This window comes from Elephantulus edwardii, unplaced genomic scaffold, assembly GCF_000299155.1.
Source record: "Elephantulus edwardii isolate Elephantulus edwardi_28Jun2011 unplaced genomic scaffold, EleEdw1.0 scaffold00077, whole genome shotgun sequence".
Lineage (NCBI taxonomy): Eukaryota > Metazoa > Chordata > Mammalia > Macroscelidea > Macroscelididae > Elephantulus > Elephantulus edwardii.
In genome coordinates, this window is record NW_006399827.1 from 8,566,711 (window position 1) to 8,589,186 (window position 22,476).

Here is a 22,476-nt window from a genome sequence, read left to right on the forward strand (position 1 = left end):
TCTATCTATCTATCTATCTATCTATCTATCTATCTATCTTTTAAAAGCCTTAGTTTTTAAATTTTATTATTTAGCTATAATTTGAAGGGGCTGGAGAACAAAACTCAGATATGTGGATTAAAAAAATAGAGGCAGTTGAGGTGGTCCCTGAGCGGGGTGCTGTGGTGGGAAAAGGCAGGCAGGAGGAATCAGTCATCTCACAGGAAGGGACAGTGTCACCTCTGAAGGCACTAAGTCACAGAAGAGCTTTGGCGAAAGGATTTTGGGCTCCTACTCACGGCCTCCGAGACTGTGGCCTGCTTCATGTCAGCACATGCCAGTGGCCCTCAAGAGTGAGGTACCGTATAAACAATGAATGAATGGAAATCCAAAATAGAATAAAATTTTTTTTTAAAAAAAGAGTGAGATACCATGTACAATAATGAATGAAAGGAAATCTAAATAAAATAAATTTAAAAGAAAAAGTGAGGTACCTCAGACAGGACAGCAGAAAAGACCTGCTTGGAGTGTCACTGAGAGGGTGTCTCCTTTCTTGGAGGAAAATGGGCTGTCATGTGCCATGAGTGGACTTTCGACTCATGTGAAACGAGCAAGCCCGTGTGATGTGACAGAGCGGAACAGAGCAGGTATGGGGAGGCCAGGGTGGCTAGAGGCTTAACCACTGAGGTGGGGGGATGGTGGACAGGGAGCAGGGGGAGGGGGTGTGCTCTGCTGAGAGGCGCTGGATGTTGGAGATACCCCTGAAGGTGGCACTGCTGGGATGTGAGGGGCTCCCCCGGGCGGGGGCGGGCGGTCACCTGAGCGGCCGCAGGGTCCGCAGCAGCCGCAGGACCCGCAGCATGCCCAGGATCTTGGTGCCGCTGTTGGAGACCATGGACACGAGGATGTCGATGACGGAGATGAGCACCAGCAGCCCGTCCAGCACGTTCCAGCTGCTGCGCAGGTACGCCTGCTCCCCGAAGCACCAGCCCAGCGCCACCACCTGGGGGTGGGGCCACATCACCAGCCGCCCTCCCCCGTGGGCCCTCCCCCTGCACCCCCCTTTCCATTCCCAGCATGGTCTGCTATCTTCACCCTCACAGGAACCAGAGGGCCCCACACCACCACCGACTCCCCATCACCTTGACGGTCATTTCGGCCAGAAAGACTGCGGTGAAGATGTAATTGGAGAGAGTCAGGAAGATGCGTTCCTGCGAGAGAGGGGAGGCACATGTTATCTGCCAGAAGCCCACCCTCCTGGGGCCACAGGGGTTCTGCGCACGGAAGCTGCCTTCAGTAGTCAATGCAGAATGAGGATTCCTGCCTTTTCGACACACACCCCACACCCCCACACCAACACACGCACACACGGCAGGGCCAGGCCCGCTATCCTGACCTGCACCTCCGTGGACACCCTCACCCTGCAGTGAGGCCGGGGAGGAGATGAGCCCCACCACAGTGCTGTCCCCCCATATCTCAAGCCTGATTCCTTCCTGAAAAGAGACTCCCATTCTCGTCTCCTCCCTGCCCGATGCTCCTGCTTCGTGATGGACTCCAGAAATGGACACACAGAGCAAGCAGTGGGCCTGTGAGTGGTTAGTGAATCTGCTGGCCATGTGTAGTCAGGGGCTGGGGCAAAGCAGGATGAACATGGCCCAGTCCCCTGAAATCCCCTGAAGTCGACTACGGGGAGACCGGGAGGAGAGGTGCAGAAGGAGAGAAAGAATGGGGTGGTGGTGAGGGAGTAGACATAGCATGAGTGTCTGAGAGAATGAGACACACAGAAAGGGCAGAGAGAGAAGTCCACAGGATGACAGTGCAGGAGTTGGGGAGCTGGGTGGGAAGGCAGGGAGGGGGGCTGGGGACAGTGATGGAGCGCTCTGAGGCAGCGCCTCGGGCAAGAGGTGCCCGGGTATGTGACTAGCCACCCTCGGCCACCCAGGCCCTTAGCCACCTATTCCTGGGTCCCTCCGCTCCTCGGTCTCCCCTCAACTCCATCGTGGTCCGCCTGGAGCCCACCCTAATGGAAAACAGATGCCGCAACAGTGCTTAAATCTAAACAATGGTGTGGGTGGCAGCAGGGAGGGGTGGGGGCACCTCTGACAACCCCCTTTCAAGTGGTACAAAAGCCTTGAGAGGAAACAGGCACCCCACCCACCCTGCCAGCCCTGAATGGCCGCCAAGCGGGAAGGGCTGTGATGCCAGGCTCGGGAAACACAGCCCCTCAGAGGAGCTGGGCCCATTCTGAGGAGGTGAGGCTTTTGTGGAGCAGGTCAGATACTCGGCTACGGCTGCCTGTCTCCTCTGAGAATGACCACATGCCACAGCTGAGCAGAAGGTATCTGAGAACCGACTTGTCTGTGACCCGGGGGGACCACGGGGCTGAGAACAATTTCCTCTCTGGAGAAGATGGCATGAAATCTCTTCATCATGCAAAAATAATAGGTGACTCCAAGAACCATGATCAGGAGAAGGGGTTGCAAGAATGCTTAGCCTGTGAGGGAGCAAACCCCTGCATCCCCCACGTCACAGCTCCCTTGTCATCCTAACACCCACAAGGGTTGCCTCCATTTTTCTAGCTCACAGAACACGCTGAGTGCAAATAAACTAGGATGCAATGGAGCTTGGTTTTTACCCAGGTAAGAAGCAGGGCCTACTGCAGGAGGCATCTCAGGGTGCCAGGAGCCCAAAGATAGAATCCTGGCTCCCTCTCTCTCCAGCTGCATGACCCCAGGCAGGTCAAGGAAGGTTTTGGGCCTCTTGCCTCCCCTGCTTGCTCTGTTAGTGCAGGGAGGGATCTGGTACCATTTGCACAGCACTCCAAACCCAGTCACTCACAGCGCTGTGGGGATCAATTTTGGGGCGCTCCATGGCAATAGTGATGCAGTTGAGGAAGATGATGACGAGGACCACATGGTCAAACATCTTGTGAGTGATGATCCGGTGACACAGGAGGCGGAACCTGCCCCAGAACAGAGGCAGAGGCATAGGGGTGGGGCAGAGGCAGCATGAGCAGGCTCACCCCCAGTCAGCTACCCGCCCTGGGTCTACCCTCCTGTCACCCTCAATGCCCAGACCCCTCAATAACGATCCCAGTCCAAGGGACCATTCTGGCATCCTGCAGGGAGGAAAGGTCAAGACTCAAGTCAGAGCCCCCTCACTTACTTTGACTGAGGAGGGAAGATGTAGGCTGACCAAGAGTCTCTCTCCCGGCAGCAGGCAGGAAGCCGGGCTCGAATCCACGCCCTCATGCGTTCCCCTTTGCTCTGTGGAAGGAACAAAGAGGTTGTGAGCAGGGTCTGGGCCTCCTGTATTCTCTGACTTTCTATCTCAACAGCTTTGACCCCCTCTCACTCGTCCTAGCCCTCTCCAAAGATTTCTGAAACCACCCACCACCACCCTCTAAGCCTTGCTGCTCCCTCCTCCTTCCCAACCATCTCCATCCTCTAGTCTCCTGAACCCTCTCCATTCCTTGCACCCCCAAGCCTCCCTATCCCCTAGGGTTGGAAGCTACATCAGTGGCCAACCATCTTCCCCATTACAGTCTGCTCAAAGATGCACCTGGGCCAAGGTGATACTGGCCCCTTCTTCTCACGTGCTAACCCTGAGGTCTTGGGTCCCTGCACCCCGTCCCTGGAGCAAAAGAGGGCGAGGGGGCTGGAGGCGGTGTGAGTGAGCAAGAACAGAGTGTGAAGTTGAGGCTCGTGATGAGAACAGGGGACAGGAGGGGGCCATCAGTTTGGAACGATGAGTGATGGGTCCTTCTGAGTCACAGGGGGAGGGCCATGAAAGATTCATACACATCTGCCCAAAACCATTCATATCCACCGGGATGGCATAGCCACAGCCCCAGGCGCCCCAAGGAGCTGGGACTCAGTGGGGTGGGCAGAGGGAGCCGGGGAATGTGTGGAGCTCAGTTCAGGCCCAGAACACACTGAGGTCCCTAGGGCTTGGACTGGCAATTTCTTTGCATCCTGAATGCCACAGAGCTGGGGGTGTGTTATCCAGCCCTGCCCCTGAACAGGGTCAGCTCCTGTCTCTCTCAGTGTCAGAGAAGAGGGGGGTCACAGTGCCCACTGGCACCTCACCAGGTTGCCTTCATCATCAGCATCATCCCCATCCAGTGGAGGGTCGTCGGGAAGCAGGGCCCGGGCCAGGCGTCCTGGGGCTGACTTGCCATTGCAGTCCTGGTGCTCTGAGGCTGAGCTGCGGCCACTGGCCGTGCGGTGCAGCCCAGGCACCTGCAGGGTATCTGGCAGGTCGAAAGAGCCCTTGGCTTCCCGATCCAGGGAGCCCCCATGGCGACGGTCACTGCCTGCTGGACTGGCTCGCTCCTCTTCTGAGCTGTCCTCTTCATCCTGGCTCTCTCGGCCCTCACCGGACAGCAGGGACCGCCGCTCTCCGCTCGGACTCCTCCGCTTCAGGCTTGGGGCACGGCCAAGGCTGTTCCGGCTGGAGCGCCTGCTGGCCCAGCTGCTTGCTGCACTCCAGGGGCTGTGTGGGGAACTACGGGTGCTAGGCTGGGGGAGGCAAGCCGAGGAGAGGGGATGTCAGCCAGCGTTGTGGCCCTGCACTACTCATACACATCCCATCTCCTGTGAGGCTCCCTGGGACCCACTACATCAGGCACGAGTAGGAGCACACAATGTGGATGCCTGAGTCTAGGTCCTGGTTCACACAGCTATGTGACCTTGACCAAGTTACTGAACCTCTCTGTGCCTCATTTAGTGGGTGTTACAACCAGCTGAGCATCATTATAAAATCATTGTGAGAGCTTAGGATGAAGCGCCAGCCTCCAAGGTTAAAATGCTGGTTCATAACAGGTGTAGAGCTTTCGACAAGTCACTTGACTTTGAGCTTATATCAAGTGGGGATTATAAGAGAACCTACCTCACAGGGCTGCTATGAGGATTAAATGTACATAGATTAATGAGCAGCATTTAGAACTGTGTTTGGTCTACAGTCAGTAACTTGCTTACCTAGTTATTTTGCTATTATGATTAGCCATGGTGTGAATGGTTAACATGCTTGACTGATACAGAAAAGGTTACAGATTCAAGTCCGTATAGAGGCATCTCAGAAGAAAGATTTCAAAAATAACAGCCATTAAAATTCCACAAAGCACCCTGCCGATCTGACAGGCATGGGGTTGCCATAGGTCAGAATAAATTGATTGGCAATTGATTTTACTTTGGTCGAAGAGGAAGGTGGAACTGCCCCCATTTTACAGTGGAGGTTCAGAATGGTTGAGTCTTACTCAAGATCCCTCCGAACAGAAAAGGCTGGATTTGAACCCTGATCTTTTGCCTCCAGGGAGCTCTGGTGGCCTGGTGGTTAGCAGTTGTGTTGCCAACGCAAATCTACCAGCTGTTTCACAGGATGGACAGTCTCCTCCAGTGTGATTTACAGCCTCTGAAAACCCGCTGAGGGTTGGAACAATGAGTTGATTCCAAAGGCATACAACATCAGCTTTCGGAGTGTGTCCTTTTGTGGGCACTGCCAGGCCTCACCAACTCCCCTGGGGTTTGTGAAGGTACAGAGCCCCTGGCCCAGGCCCCCTCTGTCTCCCGCCACGGTGCTCTCGCGCGCCCCCTACCGGTGACTTCATCTCGTGGGCCGCCCCGGGCTCTGCGGACCAGCAGCTGCTGGTGCGGCGGGAGGAGGGGCCCAGCGGCTCGGCAAGGCCGGTGCTGGAGCTCTTGGGTAGTGACATGGGCGTGGCGGCTGTGTGGATGATGAGAGGTGGCAAGAGGCTCCTCCGTAGCTCTGGGTGTTCTCCCAGGGACACCACTGCAGGGGGGGAAAGGGGTATCCCTAGTCCACCTGGGGCCAGCCCAGGCCCAGGGATCACCCCCCAGGACTGGTACTCACGGGCCAGACGCTTCTTCCTGTCCCCATTGCCATCCAGGCTGGGTTGGAAGAACTCGGGCTCTGATTCGGACTTGGTGGCATCTCCCTAGAGCCAAGGAGCAGAGGGCAATCAGGGACCTACCTAGCCAGAGTACTGGAGACAGCAGAACGGCTAACTGCTCCCTTTTTTCATACGCACACACCACATATAGGCCACGGAACCAGCAACCACGGCACAGAGCATGCACCAGTGCAGGGCTCCCAACGCCTCTGCCTCCCACCAGCCGCACTTTAGAGAGCAGGCTAACCCTGGAGCCCACAGCTCAACCAGCCTGGGCAGGGGTGATGCCCAGGCTGGCTTTGGGAGGGAGCACCGCTGGAAGGTGGTGCTGGCTGGAGGGGCTGGGGTCTGAGTGAAGTGGTCACCAGAGCCTTAATTCTAATAGGCTACAAAGCCCCTACATGGAGTCCCTCCACAGCTCCCTCTCCGGACGCCAGACCTGGGGGATCCTGGAAGGAAACGACAGACCTCAGCAGGAGCAGCTCAGTGCAAGGGGACTATTCAGGCCTTTGCTCTTCTCTCCATCTGGCCCAGGCCCTGGCCCCCTTCCCCAGCCCTATTTTTCCTCTTTCTGTCTGTCCCTGTCTAACGGGCAGGTTTTTTCCCTTCCTTTTAGCAGGTCAGTAGGTTCCCCAGTAATTACACACTTCTCCTTAAGAAGTTATTAAAAAAATACTTGATTGCTACTTTTGATAAGGACATAAATATTGCGTAATTGGCATCTCAGGGGATCCTATTCATTAACTCAGTTTACATCCCTAATGAGGCCTTTAATTATCCAGTGGGATCTCCAGGGGGCTGCTCGGAATGCAGAGCACCATGGGGTCCCGCAGGGATCCTCGTTTCACCCCTAATTCTGGTGTCATTGCAGGAAAGAGCAGGGCACAGGATCAAAGTGGGCTCCGGAGAAGAAGCGCATCCTGATACACCTGACGTACCCTGGTGGGTCAGGGGCTGGGGACTCAAAAGCGAGTTAGAATGTTAGTAGGTTCTGGCAAAAGCCACACCTCATCCCTACATCCTCCAAAGACTTGTCCTGAGCTGAGGCAGCCTGCGAGGTCTCCAACAGGGGCTCAGGCAAGGGACAACGGGCAAAGGACAGTGATGGTGAGCAGATTTCCAGCCACTAGGCCTTTCCACTGAGGCCTGATGTCTCAGACTCCTCCAGGACCCAGCGTAGACACCACACATGGGGCCACCACGCACGGACACACACAGGATTCTAAGTCCCTTCCTTCTCTAGCCAACCTACCAGTTTCGGGGGGACAATGGTGCCCTTTGTGGGTGAGCGGAGTGGAACCCAGGAGGCTCCCCTGGTGTGTACTCAAGGGGGAAGGGACTTAAAATCAAAGCAAACAAACCTCACAACACCAACGACCACCACGGCCACCACAGGTTGCACAGCAGCTGAGAGTGAACAGCGAGCACAGAAACACGGAGGCGGAGTGGAGGGGCCACTGGGCACAGGGGGGCATGCCGACTCAGGAGTGCGTACCTACCCCCTGGGAGTCGACAGGCAGCTGAATACAGCTCAACTGTCCACTCGCATCTTCCCGTTTGCTGATTTCCTACAGGGAGAGGGGGAGGCGGGGAGGAGCACTGTCACCAGCGCTCGGGCTTGCAAATTCGGCCTCGGAAGAGGATGGTGATGAGGAGAGGTGTAGACCCAACAGTGGGGCAAATGAGAGAAACGGGAAGTGGAGAGGCGTGGACCGGAAGGCCTTCCAGAATTCAGCCGCAGGCCTGAAGGCCAGAATGATTCTGGAGGGTGAGGCCAGAGGCCTCAGAATTGGGGGATTGGGCAGGAAAGGCAATGGAGTACCCGATGGCCTGGACCATAACAGTTGCCATGCGTGGAAGGCGTGCCAAGCACGGCGCCAACTGCTTCGCGAATGCTAGCTTTCATCCTCGCAAGGTGGGAAGCAGGTATCACCATGACCACCTTACAGGTGAGTTCAGAAAATTCAGGAAACCACCTCAGGTCACACTGAGAGCAAGAGGTAGACCTGGAAGTTGGCCCAAGTCTCCAGCACAGAATATAGCATCAGCTTCTCCCTCAGCACTGGGGTAGTGGGCTTGGAAAATGAGCAGGAAAGGTGGGAAGGAGTGGGTGAAAGTCAGAGGCTGGGGAGGAAGTGGATATGCACCTCATGACGTCCCCTAGTCCCAGTCTACGTCCCTTCACATGACAATCGATCTGTCTGGGATGGTGGCTATGATGTTGTTTAATATCAATTAATGGCCTCACACCAGGTCTGCTGCCTGTTCATTTAATTAAGTGTGTACATGATGAATACACAGGGATTCAGGGCGCGGCCCCCTGCCATCCGGTAATCAACAGCTGAGCAGGCCCCTTCCGGAACCACCCCTTCTACCTCTTGGCAGGGTGGCCAGGCCAGCAGGGGTGCAGCCCTTGAGCTCAACTGCTTATGGAGGCCAACAAAATGGGGGAAGTCACTTCTTTCATTGAGGTGAGATTTCTTGCTTGAGGAAAAAACACAACCCACAGCAAAACCAAACTTCCCTTTCAGATAACAGGGTCTCCCTCAGAGCCCCTGCGTAACTGCACAGGGAGGAGCAGGTGCCAATGGAGTGACCATCCCTCCAGCCCAGGTGTGGCCAGCTCCCACAGGAAGGTCAAGTCAGGTCAGAGGAGTGACTGGGCCAGCCCCTCACATGGACACACGGGCCCTGGCTGATGTCCACCCCTCATGGAATAGGGGTTGGTCCTGAGTCTTGTTCTCCACAGCCTCATGCGGAGAAGACCTCCCACCTGACAGCCATTTGTACTTGGAGTCTCAGGAGGATGTGCTGCTGGCCCTCAGGCTGTGGCAGCCCACATGCCCCCTGCAGAGCCAGAGTGACCAGGCCAGGCCAGGCTGCTCTCCATTCCCACAATGAGACTTGGCTGCTGCCTAGCAACCAGGACCAGCTCAGCTGCACTCAATTTAACAAGGTGTTTTCTGGAAGGGCTGAGTGGTGGGGAAGGGGCACCTCTAGGACCACTGAGGACCACACTACCAGGACTGAATGGCCAGTGATTGGAGGGAGCATTCCAAAGGAATTTTTTTAAGAAGCCTGAACCATCAGGAGCTGCCTTTTGGAAAGCGGGTGGGGGTCGCAGCTGAGCAGTGGTCTTTACAGAGACCCTGACTCTTTGAGGCACGGTGTGGCACTCTTTAACCTCCTGGCCCAGGAACCCCCAAGTAATTGTCCCAATAGGCAGCTCAGTCATCACCAAACTCAGGCTGAGACACCCCCACAGTTGGCCTCAGTGCCACCGGTGGGAGGAAACGTGTTAATGGATAAGCACAGAATTAAAACTGAAACGGGAGATAGGATGGTGCGGGACGGGCATGCCGAACCTCACCAGCCCGGCCCGGCCCACGGGGAACAGCCCTCCCTTGCAGGGCAGGGAAAGGAGTCGGAAAATAGATTTTTGTTTTTCCACCGTGTGCTGGGTATTTATAGACCAGGCCGCAGCGGGAGTTTCCATCCGGGTCACCCAGAGAGAACTGGACCAAGAGCTTCTCCACACTCAACCTGGAGCATTTTCTAGGTTGGGTCAATCAGCTGTGTGCAAGGTGCTGGGGGCTGAGTGGGTCTGGGGGCGAGGAGTGCTGCCCACTGGACAGGGGCTGTGCTCTGGCTGGACGAGGTTAGGATCAATGTAAATCAATATTAATTGATGACGCTGCCTGTGACGAAGGTGACAGAGCCTGGGCTGGAAATAGGACGCTCATCTTTGCCATGCCCGCAGCTAATTGGGCTCATTTCTCACCCCGGGCAGCTCAACCCTGCCTGGGCCCGGGTGGCATCTTCATCAGCTCAGTCAGCGTGCAGATGACTTGCACACAAGCCACCCCTATCTCTGGCTCAGATGAGTCCCCTTTGATTTGCTCAGAGGCCAGCTGCCCTGTAATCCCAGACACTGATCCTGTCTGCCTCTGTGGGGAAGGGTCTGGCCAACTGCATGTGGAAGGCCTCGCTGGACTCCCCACACAACCACTCTGCTTCCCAGGTGAGAAGCATGCAGAGGCCCGGGGCCACTGGCCTCTAGTCTACGGCTTGGTGACGTGTGCTCTTTCACGAGTGCACAGGTCACCACGGCTTATCAGCCATTGCATCCACCTAGAACTAAGACTATTTGGACCAGGTTCGGGGAGAGTAGGGAAGGGCAGGGGGTTACCTCTGCCTGGAAGCCCTCCACCAGAATGGCGACCAGCAGGTTAAAGAGCACGTAGTTGCCGAAGGTCATGAGGGCAATAAAGTAAAGGGCTGCCCAGGATGACGTGGAGGCCATCCCGTTGTAGAGGACCTTGTTCCAGTCCTCCTGGGTCAGGATCTGTGGGGAAAGAGGAGCAGAGGCCAAGGGCGGGGATCAAGCCCTTGACCAGAGGCCCCAGAGGCATGCTCACCCGCCTCCCGAGCGGCACCTCCTGCCCTGTTAGCCTCTCGGCACCTGGAAGACTGTGACGATGGCCCAGAGCAGCGAGTCAAAATTCTTCCGGTCAGGCAGCGTGTCCCCGTCCCGCTCAGACGCGAACTTGCAGCCAAAAAGATGCATGCCCAGGATGCTGGAGACACAGGGCCACACACAGGCCGGGGTCAGGGCCCCTGCTCGCCCTGCCCCGCAGGCCTGGGGCCCCACGCCCGACCAGGTCCCAGCCAGGCCGGGGCTGAGCACGCTCACCTGAAGATGAAGATGAAGAGCATGAGCAGCATGCAGAAGGTGGCCACGTTGTCCATGGTCTTCATGAGCACCACAAGCTGCCGCTGCAGCGCCGGCAGGAAGCGCACCAGCTTCAGCACCCGCATTAGGCGGAAGGTCCGCAGCACCGACAGGCCGCCCCCCTGCTGGCCCACGATCTCCCACACGCTGCAAGAAGGCGGGGTGCCTGAGTCAGAGCCTGCGGGGGACTCCCCAGCTCCTGAGGGCTTGGACTGGCCTCAGTGTGAGGAAATGGGCCCTGCAGGGTCCTCCGGCCTCCTCTACACAGGAGCCTCCGAACTGAGACCTGGGGAACCCAGCCCACCCTCCACCCCTCATCAGCGGTCACCTCCTGGCAGCAGGCGCCCTCTCCCTAAACCCCGCCAATGCAACAGCGTCCAGCCATGATGGAATATTTGGTTTGTTCCCTCCTAATGAAATCTAAAGCCAATTCCAGAAAGCAATAAAGCAGTTCTCTTGGCCCTGGGCCTGGGGGCACTGAGCTGCTTCCCAAGGTCTTGGAAACCCTAAAGCAAGTTGTTAGTGTCCAGACCATTTCCAAGCGCTTTGTGAGCAGTGACAGCTGGCCCAGCCTCATCTCTGACGCCTCTCTGAAGCCAACTCCCCAATCCTCACCCACAGTAGGCCGGGGTAGGGTCAAGGACAAAGGAGAGGGCTGGGGAGAGGATATTGAACAGGAGCCTGGCCAAAGGCGATGGGAGCCCACGTTGCAGGCGAGCAAGGTCAGGCAGAGGCGGAGCGTGGAGCAGAACATGGGGACGTAGAGAGTCTCCCTCATCCTGGGGCAGTGGCGGGTCCTGTGGGGCTGTGGGCCCAAGATCCTCCACCCAGAGTCATAGAGTACCCAAGTCACCCCTGTTGGCATTCTGGGGCCTCAAGCAAGAGGCACAGGAGAACATGGTGGCATTTACAATATGACAGGAATGGCATGAGCCCTGGGCACCCTTTGAGGAGGGGCATCCACAGTAACTTCTAGAAGCCACTTCTAAAAGCAGTTTCCATCAGCAGCTGTGAGTGATCATGCAAAATTTAAAACTAATTTGCATCGGTGCCATTTCCCCCAGATGCTCTCTGGTGGGTGGGGCAGACGTACCTGATGACAACAATGACGCCATCGAAGATGTTGTAGGGGTTCTTGATGTAGCCGAAGGGCCCGTACACGAGCAGCTTCAGCAGCATTTCCAAGGCAAAGAGGCTGGTGAAGACGATGTTGCTGATCTCCAGGGCATTGGTGAGCTCCTCAGGCTGGAGGGCGGGGTGGGCGTGAAGCAGCCGAGGCTCGAGGCTCAGGCTCGTTCCTGAGCCCCTTCCCAACCCTCCCAAATGTGGGGTCATAGAGGCCAAGAGAGCAGAAACAGCCAGCTTGTGAGGGCGGGAGGACACTGCGGCTGATGCTCAGGCTCCTGGGAAGGGCAGTCCCCAAGGGTCAGTGAGGCAATGCAGGCATGGCAGCCACCCCAGGAAGTGGTCATGTGGAACCAGTAACCCCATCGGCTCTCCCAGATCCGAGCTTCAGATCCTGGGGCCACAGCTCCTCGGGGACGCGTGCTGTGGTTCTGCCCCAGCTCCTGCTAGGGACTCAGAAGGAGCCCTGTGCTGACCTGTGCTGACAGGCCAGTTCAGGGGGCCTGGGCCAGCAGCCTCCCAATCACCAAGGCTCACAGGCACAGCCTGCCCCTCAGCCACACACACAGTCACACGTGTTCTACAATTACTCTGTGGACTTGGCAGCCTTCTCTTGGACAACTGTCAGCTCCGCTTGCCTCCTTCCAGACACACACACACACACACACACACACGTGCGCGCACACAATCATGCACATGCTGATGGACAGAAGGGATATCCCACAGAGGGCTGTCACAGAGGCCGAGGCACCTGGAGCATCACTGGGACACCTGGGTCAGTCCCCAGCCTATTTATTCTACCAACTCCCTGTGTGAACTTCAGCAAGATTCTCAAGGTCCCTGAGCCAGATGCAAAACATTGCTGGTAATGACTTACATACAGCTATCAGGGAGCTGGGATCAAGACCAAGGGCGCATCCTGCAAGGTCATCAGAACTAATGGCAAGCACTTAATCTCGCCTGTTCTTCTAGCTCACTCGCCAAGAGGGTAATCTGTAGGGAATTGCACTGCTAACCCAGAACACTGGTCACCTCCTTCTCTCCTTCCTTTCATTAAAAAAACTCAAGCTCACTGTTGTTGAGGCAGAACCGATCCATAGCTGACGTTCCAGTGGGTTTTCAGAGGCTGTAAACTGAATGGGAGGAGACTGTCCATCTTTTCTCCTGTGGATCTAGTTAGTGGATTAGAACCAGTAAAGGCGCCACCTCGACTGACTATGCCACTGGAGCGCTCTCTTTCCATATTAATATACATAACATGACTATATATAATTGACTACTGGGGAGCTCTGATGGCCTAGGGGTAAGAAGCTGTGCTGCAATCCCAAAGGCACAGTTCGAATCTACCACCTGCTCCATGGGAGAAGGATGGGCAAGCTTCTTCTTTGCAGTCTACCGCCTCTGAAATCCTCCTGGAGGATCAGCTGGAGGATTGGTTCCAACTTGATGGCAAATCAACAGCACAACTGTAACAGCAATTGGCTATTATATATAAATATAGAAGTGTTGTTAGAAGCCCTGATGGTGTTATGCTGTCTAATCGACTACATCTCATACCAACCTAGGACCACAGCTCTGAACCTTTTCCCATCCTGCACCATCCTCACGACCCCAGTCATATTCAAGGGTCTAGTCACTGTGTCAACCCATTTGTTGAGGGTCTACCTCTGACCCTCTACCATTCCCAGCATGATGTATATCTCCAAGAATTGGCTCCTTCTACGAATACGCCCTAAGTAAATGAGACAAAGTTTTACCACATAATGCATAATCAATTGGGTTGCTAACCCAAAAGCCAGAGGCTTGAATTCTTCAGGAGAAAGATGGACAGTATCCTCCTGTAAAACCCACAGCCTCAGAAGTCCGATGGAGGGTCACTAAGTGCGGGTTTGGATTCTGGATTAGACATTACTAGTTCAAGTCCACCCAGGTGCCTCATAAGAGAGTCCTGGTGACGTCTGACTCACAGCTGACCCTCCATTGGGCCTCTGAGACTGTAAACTGCGCAGGAGGAAATTGCCCATCTTTCTCCTGTAGAGTCACTGGTGGATTCGAACCACCAAAGAGACACTGCCTTTGGGTTAGCAGTGCAGCTCCCTACGGACTACAGCACCAAAGCTCCTCCACTAGGGATCTCCATCCGAAATAAGCGATTACTGAAAACCCTATGCGTACACTTTCGCTCTGACACACACACAAACCACCATGAGTTAGAATGGACACTGGCAGCTGGCTGCGGTATCCCTGCCTGAGTGGTGCCTGACTGACCGAAAGGTTGGAGGTTCAAACCCATGCAGCAGAGTCATGGGATAAAGGCCTGATGATCTGCTTCCATAAACAAGATCACAGCCAAAACCACCCTATGGCGCAGTTCTACTCTGTACCACACGGGGTCGCCATGAGTAAGCTTGACAGCAACTGGCTACTGTATGCTTAGCAATGCACCAAACATTAAAGGAGCTATAAAAATTAAAAAATGCCAGCCATGCTCTCCGCCTCCCAGGAGCTCGGCGCCTAGCTGGAAACAAGTTGTACACACAAAACAGCTGAATAACCACAAGAGGCCTGAGATGCTTCAGTGCCAAAATAAATGATCCAGGCAGTAAATACAGGAGTCGAGGGGAGAGAAGGTGAGGGGTGACGGCACCGGGAAAGGCCTAGCTGGGAGGCAGCACTGGGAATGAGCTCAATGGGACGAAGTGGGGGGGCTCTCTCCAGACAGCAGGAGGGGAGACGGCATGGGCGAAGACCAGGCACAGGAGGAAGCCTGTGGAGAAGGGAGAGGTCTGAGCAAGCTGAGAGCTGGGGTGCAGAGGGAGACATGGCTGGCTCAATGCACCCATGCGCCACCTGCAAACCTAATGCCCAAAGGAGGTGCTCAGGAGTCTGTGAGTTAAACAAATGACCCAGTGAAGCCCTCAGTCCATCAGACAATTCCCCATGTTCAGCTGCTTCACTCACCTGGCTGGCTGCCCAGGTAGATTGTCCAAGCATGGAGCCAGATCTTGGGTACAACCAAATGGATCCTAATGGCCCATCTGTGTGTCCAGTCTTGGAGATGGGGGCGCTGGAGGGAAGGGGCTTCTGTCTAGCAGGTGGGGGTTGTTCTGGAGCTTAGGATCAACAGCTACTTAGGAGGGGATCCTCTCCTCAAGGATTCTTCCCAGAGGGGGACTTGGGGGGGCAGAGCCAGGGTAGAAGGAGGGCCAACAGCTTGCTGCCTGGAGGGTGAGTGGGTGTCATGGGGGTTAGCACAGTGCTGAGCCCGCTACTCCACAGATCTGGAGTCGGGGAGGAAAGGGACACTGCCATCCAACCTAGGTAATCAGGTCACGAGAAGGGGACCTTCTGCATATTAAGCATGAGCAAAGTGCAGACGAGGAGGAAGGAACCATTGTTTATACTGAAAAAGCTTGCTGAGGGCTCGGACACCCTCACCACCAAGGAGATCCCTCAAGTCCAGTCCGCCCCTGACATCCAGTCACTCTGCCACCTGCCCAGTCCTCTGTCCTTGAGTTGGATGAAAATGATGAGCCTAAACCACATAGGCACCATGCTTTTTAGGGTTCATCCCATGGTGCACATTACCTTACACTGTCCACACATTCATAGATGAGGAAAAGAGGTCAAGGATGATGCATGACTAGTTCAAGGTCAAAAAGCTGGGAAGCGAGGGAGTGGGCCCCAGTCACACTCCACTCTGATTCCAACAACAATAACTAAGCCAGTTATCATCAAGCTGCTTCTGACCCATGGTGATCCCATGCGTGTCAATGCAGAACTGGGATTTCAAGACTGTGAGCTTTTGAAAACAGATCACCGGGCCCTTCTTCCAAGACACCTCTGGATGGGTTTGAACTCATCAACATTTCAGTTCATAGCAGAACGCTTAACTGTTTGTGCCACCCAAGAACTCCATCAACAACAAATGGGCACACATGCAAACAATGCAGTTGGCCACTATCTTTGAGCAGAGTACCACTGTCACTGTGGGGTCCAAATCGGCTTTGCATGCAATTTGGTCGCTATGCCAAGTATAGCCCACCCTTATCTTCATCAGCCCTGATTAAACCATTTCAAATCTGCTCTAAGTCCATCTTACAGTGGGTTAATTATATGTCATGTGAAGTATGCCTCAAAAAAGCTGTTAATATTCTTTTTATTAATGTTGTTATGTGCCATTGAGTCACTTGCAACTCATTGAGACCCTATGTGCAACAGCTCTGAACCCTGCTCTATCCTAAGCCAACCTCATCGTCTCTGACACATCTACCCGCACTGCGCTAGTTAAACCATCTCATTGAGGGTCTTCATCTCCTGAACCATCCCTCCACCCTCCCAAGCATGATGTCCCTCTCCAAGGACCGGTCTCTCCTTGCAATATGCCTGAAGTATGTGAGACAAAGCTTCAGAATCCTTGCCTCCGAACCTGGTTTCACCCTCTCTAGGACAAATCTGTTTGTTCTCTTAGCTGTCCATGTTATAGTCAATATACAGGACTTTTAAAAAGTGGTTTAAACCCTGGTCGCATTGATGTCAGTGCTCCATTAGTAAACCCTCAAGGAACAACTTCTGCTATATATGTAGAAAGAGGTTGTTTCCATCATTTCCTGATGTTATCAACACAGCTCTCAACAGGCTGGATCTGATGACTCGCAGACACACCGCGAGTGCATGCACATACGTGCACGTGCAGTCATACACATCCCCACACCCCCTTTAACTCATGCGCACCAGCCAGGCATCTCACTGAAGAGGACAGAGTGCCTGCTGGCCCGGGCCAGCACTATCAGTCCTAGTCAAGGGTTGACAGCAACAAAGGCTGGAGTCCCAGCTCTGACGCTGAAGGGTCTCAGAACTGGAGAAACCAGAATGCCTGACTCTGGTGGAAAGCGGGGCTGCACTGGGCCCTGCCCTCTCACTCCTCATATTCTCACTGTACACTTTGGGGAGGAACAAAGCTCCATGATAGAAAGACCTGCCAATCTGCTTCTGTGAAGATGTTGTTTTGTGCTCTCAAGTCTAGTACAACTCATAGCAACTCTGTGAACAACAGACCTGAACCCTGTCCTATCCTGTGCCATGCTCATCGTCTCAGACACATCTGAGCTGCAGTCACCGTGTCAATCTATCTCACTGAGGATCTTCCTCTCTTCCGCTGACCTTCCACCTTTCTAAGTATGATGTCTCTCCCCATGGAATGGCTCCAAGATTACAATCTAAGAAATCCTAGGGGCACTTGTACTCTGCACACAGGGCACCCCTGAGATGAAATCAATTCAATGGCACGCAGCAACCACCACTACAAGCCTGTTCTTTTCCAGGGCCCTGGTATCTATCCCCTGTGGTCCATGGAAAAAAAGCCCTCCTCCTCCAGACAGCCAGATCTGTCCCAAGTTACTAAATCGGAGGCTGGGAACGTTCTGCAAACACAGGCTTAGGACACAGAAACACAATCTTAGCAACACCGTTGCCCCAGGGACCAGAGTGGTGATCACAGGCAATGCTGCAGCAAGAGGGTAGGAGGGGGGAAGAGGGGGGAGGGGAGAAGGTAAAAGAGGGGAGTGGGAAAGAGGGGAGAGGAGAGAGGGGAAAGGGGAGTGGAGAAAAGGGAGGGGGAGAAGAGGAGTGGGAAAGGGAGGTGGAGGGGAGGAGAGGAGGAGGGGGAGGAGAGGAGAGGGGAGGGGAGAAGAAGGGATGTGGAAGAAGGAGGAGAGGGGAGAGAAGAGGAAGAGGGCGAGGAGAGGAGAGAGAGAAGGAGAGGAAAGGGGAGAGGGGAAAGGGAGGAGAAAAGAGAGGTGAGGAGAAGGGAGAGGAGAAAAGGAGGGATGAGGGAAGGAGAGGAGAGAGGGGCCAAGAAGAAAGGGGAGAGGGGTAAAGGAGGAGAAAAGGGGAAAGGGGAGGGAGAAGAGGAGAGGGCAGAGGAGGAAGGAGAGGGGAGAGGAGGGGAGGAGAGAAGAGGGGAAGTGAGGAGAGGGGGAAGAGAGGGGAGTGGGAGGGGAGGAGAGGTGGGAGAGGAGAGGAGGAGATGGGGAAGAGAGAGGGAGGGAGAAGGGAGGAAAGGGGAGATGGAGAGGAGAGGAGAGAGGATGGGAGGAGGGGTAGGAAGGAGGGGAGGAGTGGAGGAGAGGAGGGGGAAGAAGAGGGGAAAGGAGGGCAGGAGATGGAGAGGGGAGGGGAGGAGGAGAGGGGAGGGGGGAGGGTGCCAGCTTCTACTGAGGACTCAGTGGGCCCACATGGATGCAGGGACATCCTCCAGTGTTTCATTTCTTCCCTGTCCACAACTGGACAGGGCAGGGGTAAACAGTCCAAAAGGTGTCAAAACTCAATGAAGGTCACACTACACACTTACAAAGGTGCTAAGCTAGATCTGCCTGTGCTGCTACTATGTGTCTGCATTAGGGACCTCTGTCACACAGAAAATGCACTAGTCCAGTGACCTCACACCAAGGGTACCTGCCTTCCCCTCCTGATGCTGTCTGCAGCCAAGAAGTTCTCTCTAAGGTCTAGATGTGTGTCCACACCCTCCCACCCCCTTCAGAGCTATCAAGGCCCTGTGGAAGGTCCCTGAGTAGACTGCAGACCTTGAATCTCCCATCTTCCAGCACTCCCACCCAATGCTGTCACCTTGGAACAAGTGTGACACCAGGTAGGCTGCTGAAAAAGTCTCAGAACCATCAGGACCTCCCAAGACCCACAGCATCATACTAACTGACCCTTAAAGTGCTCACTGTGTGCATGGCACTGCTGATTCGAAGGGAAGGGGGTTAGCTGGCCCACTTGTGTGACTTCAGACAAGTCCCTTAACCTCTCTGATCCCCAGTGCCCATTTCCATACAAGGTGATGAGACTGTTTCTGCAGAACAAAGGAGGTCAAGCTTGTGAAAACACCAGCCAAGGGCCAAGCTCAGGACTCTATGAGAGCTGAGAGTAGAAGCAGGATTAGGCCTGACATGCATTAGGACAAAGTATCCACAAGGCTGCAGCTAAACATCCAGTTATGGGTTAAAGTCAGGAGTAATCAGGGGACCAGCATGGAGGAGGAGGCAAAAAAAAATCAATAGAGGACATCCCTGCTGGGGCCAGCAAGAGAAAGCTGCAGAAATAGAATGTGCTAGGCATATTCAAACACCAAGAATCAACTGGTCTACCTGGATCAATGGGAAGGGGCCAGGGATAGATGAGCCTGCAAGGCTGGCACTGCCCTGACAGAGTGGCCTTGATTCCAGGCCAAGACTCAAGCTGGACCTGCCTCTGCCCACGACGCTGCCACTGAGGCTCTTAGGGGGAGGGAGGAGATGTGCAAAGCCGTGTGTTAAGAAGATTAATCTGGCTGCAGCGGTGCCAGTGTGCGGATGGCTAGGAGGGGAGAGATGGAGACCAATTAGGGGCTACTGCAGTGGTCCAGGCAGGAGGTCTGAGAGCCAGCTCTGGAGACGGTCGGTGCTGAGCCTTTCACAGAGAAGGCATGAGGGGGTGGACAACTCAGGCCCAAGCAAAGCAGAGGCTTAGACTGGTCACCGCAGCCCCACACCAGCCCTGTGGCCATCTCCTGGGCTCCCACCTACCATCCTATTCTGACTCCTCTGCTCACCTCACCTCTGCTTTTAAGAGTCCAGCACTGTTCCCCACTCACTCAGGAGAGGGGGTCTGACCATATCAAGAGCTGAGATGACTGGATCAGAGGAAGGGAGTCTTCAGGAGATGAGGGGAGTCAGACACCAGGTTGTCAGGCTGTTTTCAGGAAACCCCCACGAGCCTCATCATAAATAAATGGTGAACTTACTCTTCACCATCCCTAGAAGCCCTCCAGCATAGAACTTGGCCTCTGAGCAAAACCCCTCCAGCCTCCTCTACCCACACCCATGCCTACAGGTGAGTCTTCCAGTGCCAGGAGAGCCTCCTACCCTGGGGCAATGCCACGGGGTGACTCCAGCTTCCTCTCCCTACAATCTCGCCCAGCTCCCCTGCAGCCACCACAAGTAAACACACAGCCAAGTAGATCCCAGGCAGCTACGATGCCCACACAGCTTCAACACAGTCACTCCTGACAGCTACCCTCTGGAGCTACGGCCCCCGCCTCTCACTCATTTGACCCTGGAGTCTGTAGTGGACCACTCAAAGCTGCCCTCAGGACCTCAGAGGACCAGCACCCCCTCACCCTCCACCCAGCCCAAGTAAGGGCCCTCCTCCCCCACTTCCTCCTAAACTGCTGAGCATTGCTAGAGAGCCATAGTCACGAACCTGTGCTGACTGGGCACAGAGTTCCTGCTGGGTGGCCTCTGCCAGTCCCAAGCCTTTATTCACAGCCCTTTATTCTTTGCCCCAGGAGCTGCCACGAACCCTCCCCCCTTCCTCAGCCCCCACCCCCACGCCCCAGTCCGACCTCAGCTTCACTTCTCACTGGCTGGGCTTCCCTCTGCTCCCATAGCTCTTTGTCCTCTTCACCTTTCTTCCTGCCTCAGAAGGGGCCAACCCCTCCTTCACCTGCACCAGGATCTCACTCGCCCTCCCCCAGGTGCCTCTGGGCCTGTCCCGCTGGTCACTGGTCATCATCTTGCCCATCTCCTAACCCCCCAGCCCTAAAGCTGCAGGTTCTGAGCCCACCCAGCCCTGGAACCCAGCAGCCACCAATTTCAGCCCTTCTTTTTATGGATCCCTCTGCAGCTGCTGAGCCTGGTGCCAATCCTCCTGTGACCCTGTGCCCACCACCACCCCTCCTAGGCCTCCTTTCCTGGCTTCACACTCTCCCCTCAATAGACATTCCTCAGAGTTATTTGCTCCCTCCCTCTGCCATCTCACCCCCTCCAGCCTCTTCAGCTGCCATCAAGGGTGTAGACAACACTGAACAGCCTCCCAGCCCCTGGCCCCTTGTCCAGAACCAACGCCTGCCTGACAGTCTTCCAGGCTGGCCCCCAGCCATCTAGACTTAGCACGTCGCCTCCTCCCTCAGACCTGCTCCTTCTCCCTACTTCTCACCATTCTCAGAATTCTGTCTGGGAACTTTGGAGTCATCTAGGATTTGCCAGCCCTCCTCGGCAGCAGGTGCCAGGCCCCGACATCGTAACACTACCAACTGCTCCACCCGCCTCCCCCGACTTCCCACTCCAGCCACTGCCTCAGTTGGGACCCTCATTACCTCTGAGCTGGACAACAGAAATAGTCCAGCCCCGTCCCTACTCTGGTCTGTCTCCGCTGGCAACTCCAGCTTCCTTCAACACTACTGGACTCACGTCAGCCCTAGTTCAAAACCCAAGTCCCTTCTCCAATTCCAGCTTGTGCATCTCCAGGCCAGGCTGATGGACTTATCCCTCCACTTAGACCTTTCTGCTCCTAATTTCAGCTATTACAGTTCCACCTGAGACTTTGAGGCTCATTTCAAAAGGTACCTCCTTCATAAAGGCCTGTCATATCCTTCCACAGAGTTGAGCCTCTGTCCTCTGCCCCATCCCTTTGCCCTCTATACCAGCACAGAGCACACACTATGTTTGCTGAACTGGGGAAGCCTGGAGCCCAGATGTGCCTGGAAGAACAGGAGCACCCCCTTAGCTGGACAGATCCCAGCAGCTGCTTCTCCCTCCCACACCTGTAACAATCGCGTGGAAATCTGGGGCTCAGAGGAGGCGGTCAGTCCCAAAGCCCTGCATGGCTCCAGGCACGGCTCCTCAGCACGGTGCCTCTGTCTGAAGACCGAGGTCTGTGGGGCTAGCGGGTGTCCATTAACCCAGGCCCTTAAAGGCCATGTTCGGTGGCGCTGGGGCCTGCACAGGTGAGCTCTGGTGGTTTAGTGGTAAAGAGTTGCACTGCCAACCCGAAGGAATATGGTTCAAATCCCACAACTGCTCTACAGGAGAAAGATGGGCAATGTTCTCCCATGCAATTTACTGCCTCTGAAAACCTGCTGGAGCATGCAAACCACTAAAAAAAAGAACAGGAAAAAAACTCCAACCTGCTGGAGGGTCAGCTATGAGTTGGTTCCAATTCAACAGTTCATAACAACATACAGGTGAAAGGTGCCGTGGTGCTACAATGGTAAAGCATTTGGCTGCTAACCCAAGAGCTGTTGGTTCAAACTCACCCAGCAGCTCTGTGGGGAAAAGACCTAACAACCTGCTCCTGTAATGACTGCAGCCCCGAAAACCCTGTAGGGTAGCTGTGTGCTCTCAAAAGGGGGTCACCACAAATCACAATCAACTCAATGGCACACAGTAACAACATACACAAGTGAGGGTCCCCTAGCTTGTAGCAGGATCCAAAAGGAATCTGTGACTCCCCAAGAAAGGTAAGACCACATCTCTCCTCACCTCTGCCCCACCCCCAGCTGCTTCTCTGGGAACAGCCGACCTCACTCACTTATAAATAGAAACCCTCTCTGGACACATATCTGGAGTGACAGGATGGGCCAGCGTCTGAGCAATGAGCAGAATCATCTCTTGCTCTGTGCTTCCTCTGCCTCAGACCCTCTCTCCCCCACCTCCATCTGCAGACCACTGAGCTGTAGGTCCCCACCCCTCCCTAGACGTCCTCTTTGAGGATAAGAGCCTAGCACCTGCCTGAGGGTTGACGGATTAGGAGACTCATGTGTCCTCACGACCCCATCCTAGCTCCCAGCTCCTCTTCTGTGGGACCCGCCAGGTACAGACCTGGGCAGCAGACAGGCCTCAGGAGACAACTCATTCTCTGAGCTCCAGCAACCTGCTGGCTATGGGCCAGGAATATCCCATAGGCA

The 22,476-nt window shown here is 55.0% G+C and overlaps 1 protein-coding gene across 1 annotated transcript in view; it reads right to left on the minus strand.

Annotated features, from left to right (window-relative positions):
- The window catches only part of CACNA1G (calcium channel, voltage-dependent, T type, alpha 1G subunit), a 65,299-nt gene that overhangs the window by 19,631 nt on the left and 23,192 nt on the right, over window positions 1–22,476 (minus strand). The window contains exons 10-21 of the mRNA XM_006889287.1: window positions 11,716–11,867; window positions 10,584–10,769; window positions 10,353–10,467; window positions 10,080–10,235; window positions 7,390–7,458; window positions 5,851–5,935; window positions 5,576–5,769; window positions 4,068–4,499; window positions 3,145–3,245; window positions 2,818–2,941; window positions 1,122–1,190; window positions 798–982 (exon numbers count right to left, since the gene is read on the minus strand). Coding sequence (XP_006889349.1) covers window positions 798–982; window positions 1,122–1,190; window positions 2,818–2,941; window positions 3,145–3,245; window positions 4,068–4,499; window positions 5,576–5,769; window positions 5,851–5,935; window positions 7,390–7,458; window positions 10,080–10,235; window positions 10,353–10,467; window positions 10,584–10,769; window positions 11,716–11,867 — 1,868 coding nt within the window. The remainder of the gene's footprint in view (window positions 1–797; window positions 983–1,121; window positions 1,191–2,817; window positions 2,942–3,144; window positions 3,246–4,067; window positions 4,500–5,575; window positions 5,770–5,850; window positions 5,936–7,389; window positions 7,459–10,079; window positions 10,236–10,352; window positions 10,468–10,583; window positions 10,770–11,715; window positions 11,868–22,476) is intronic.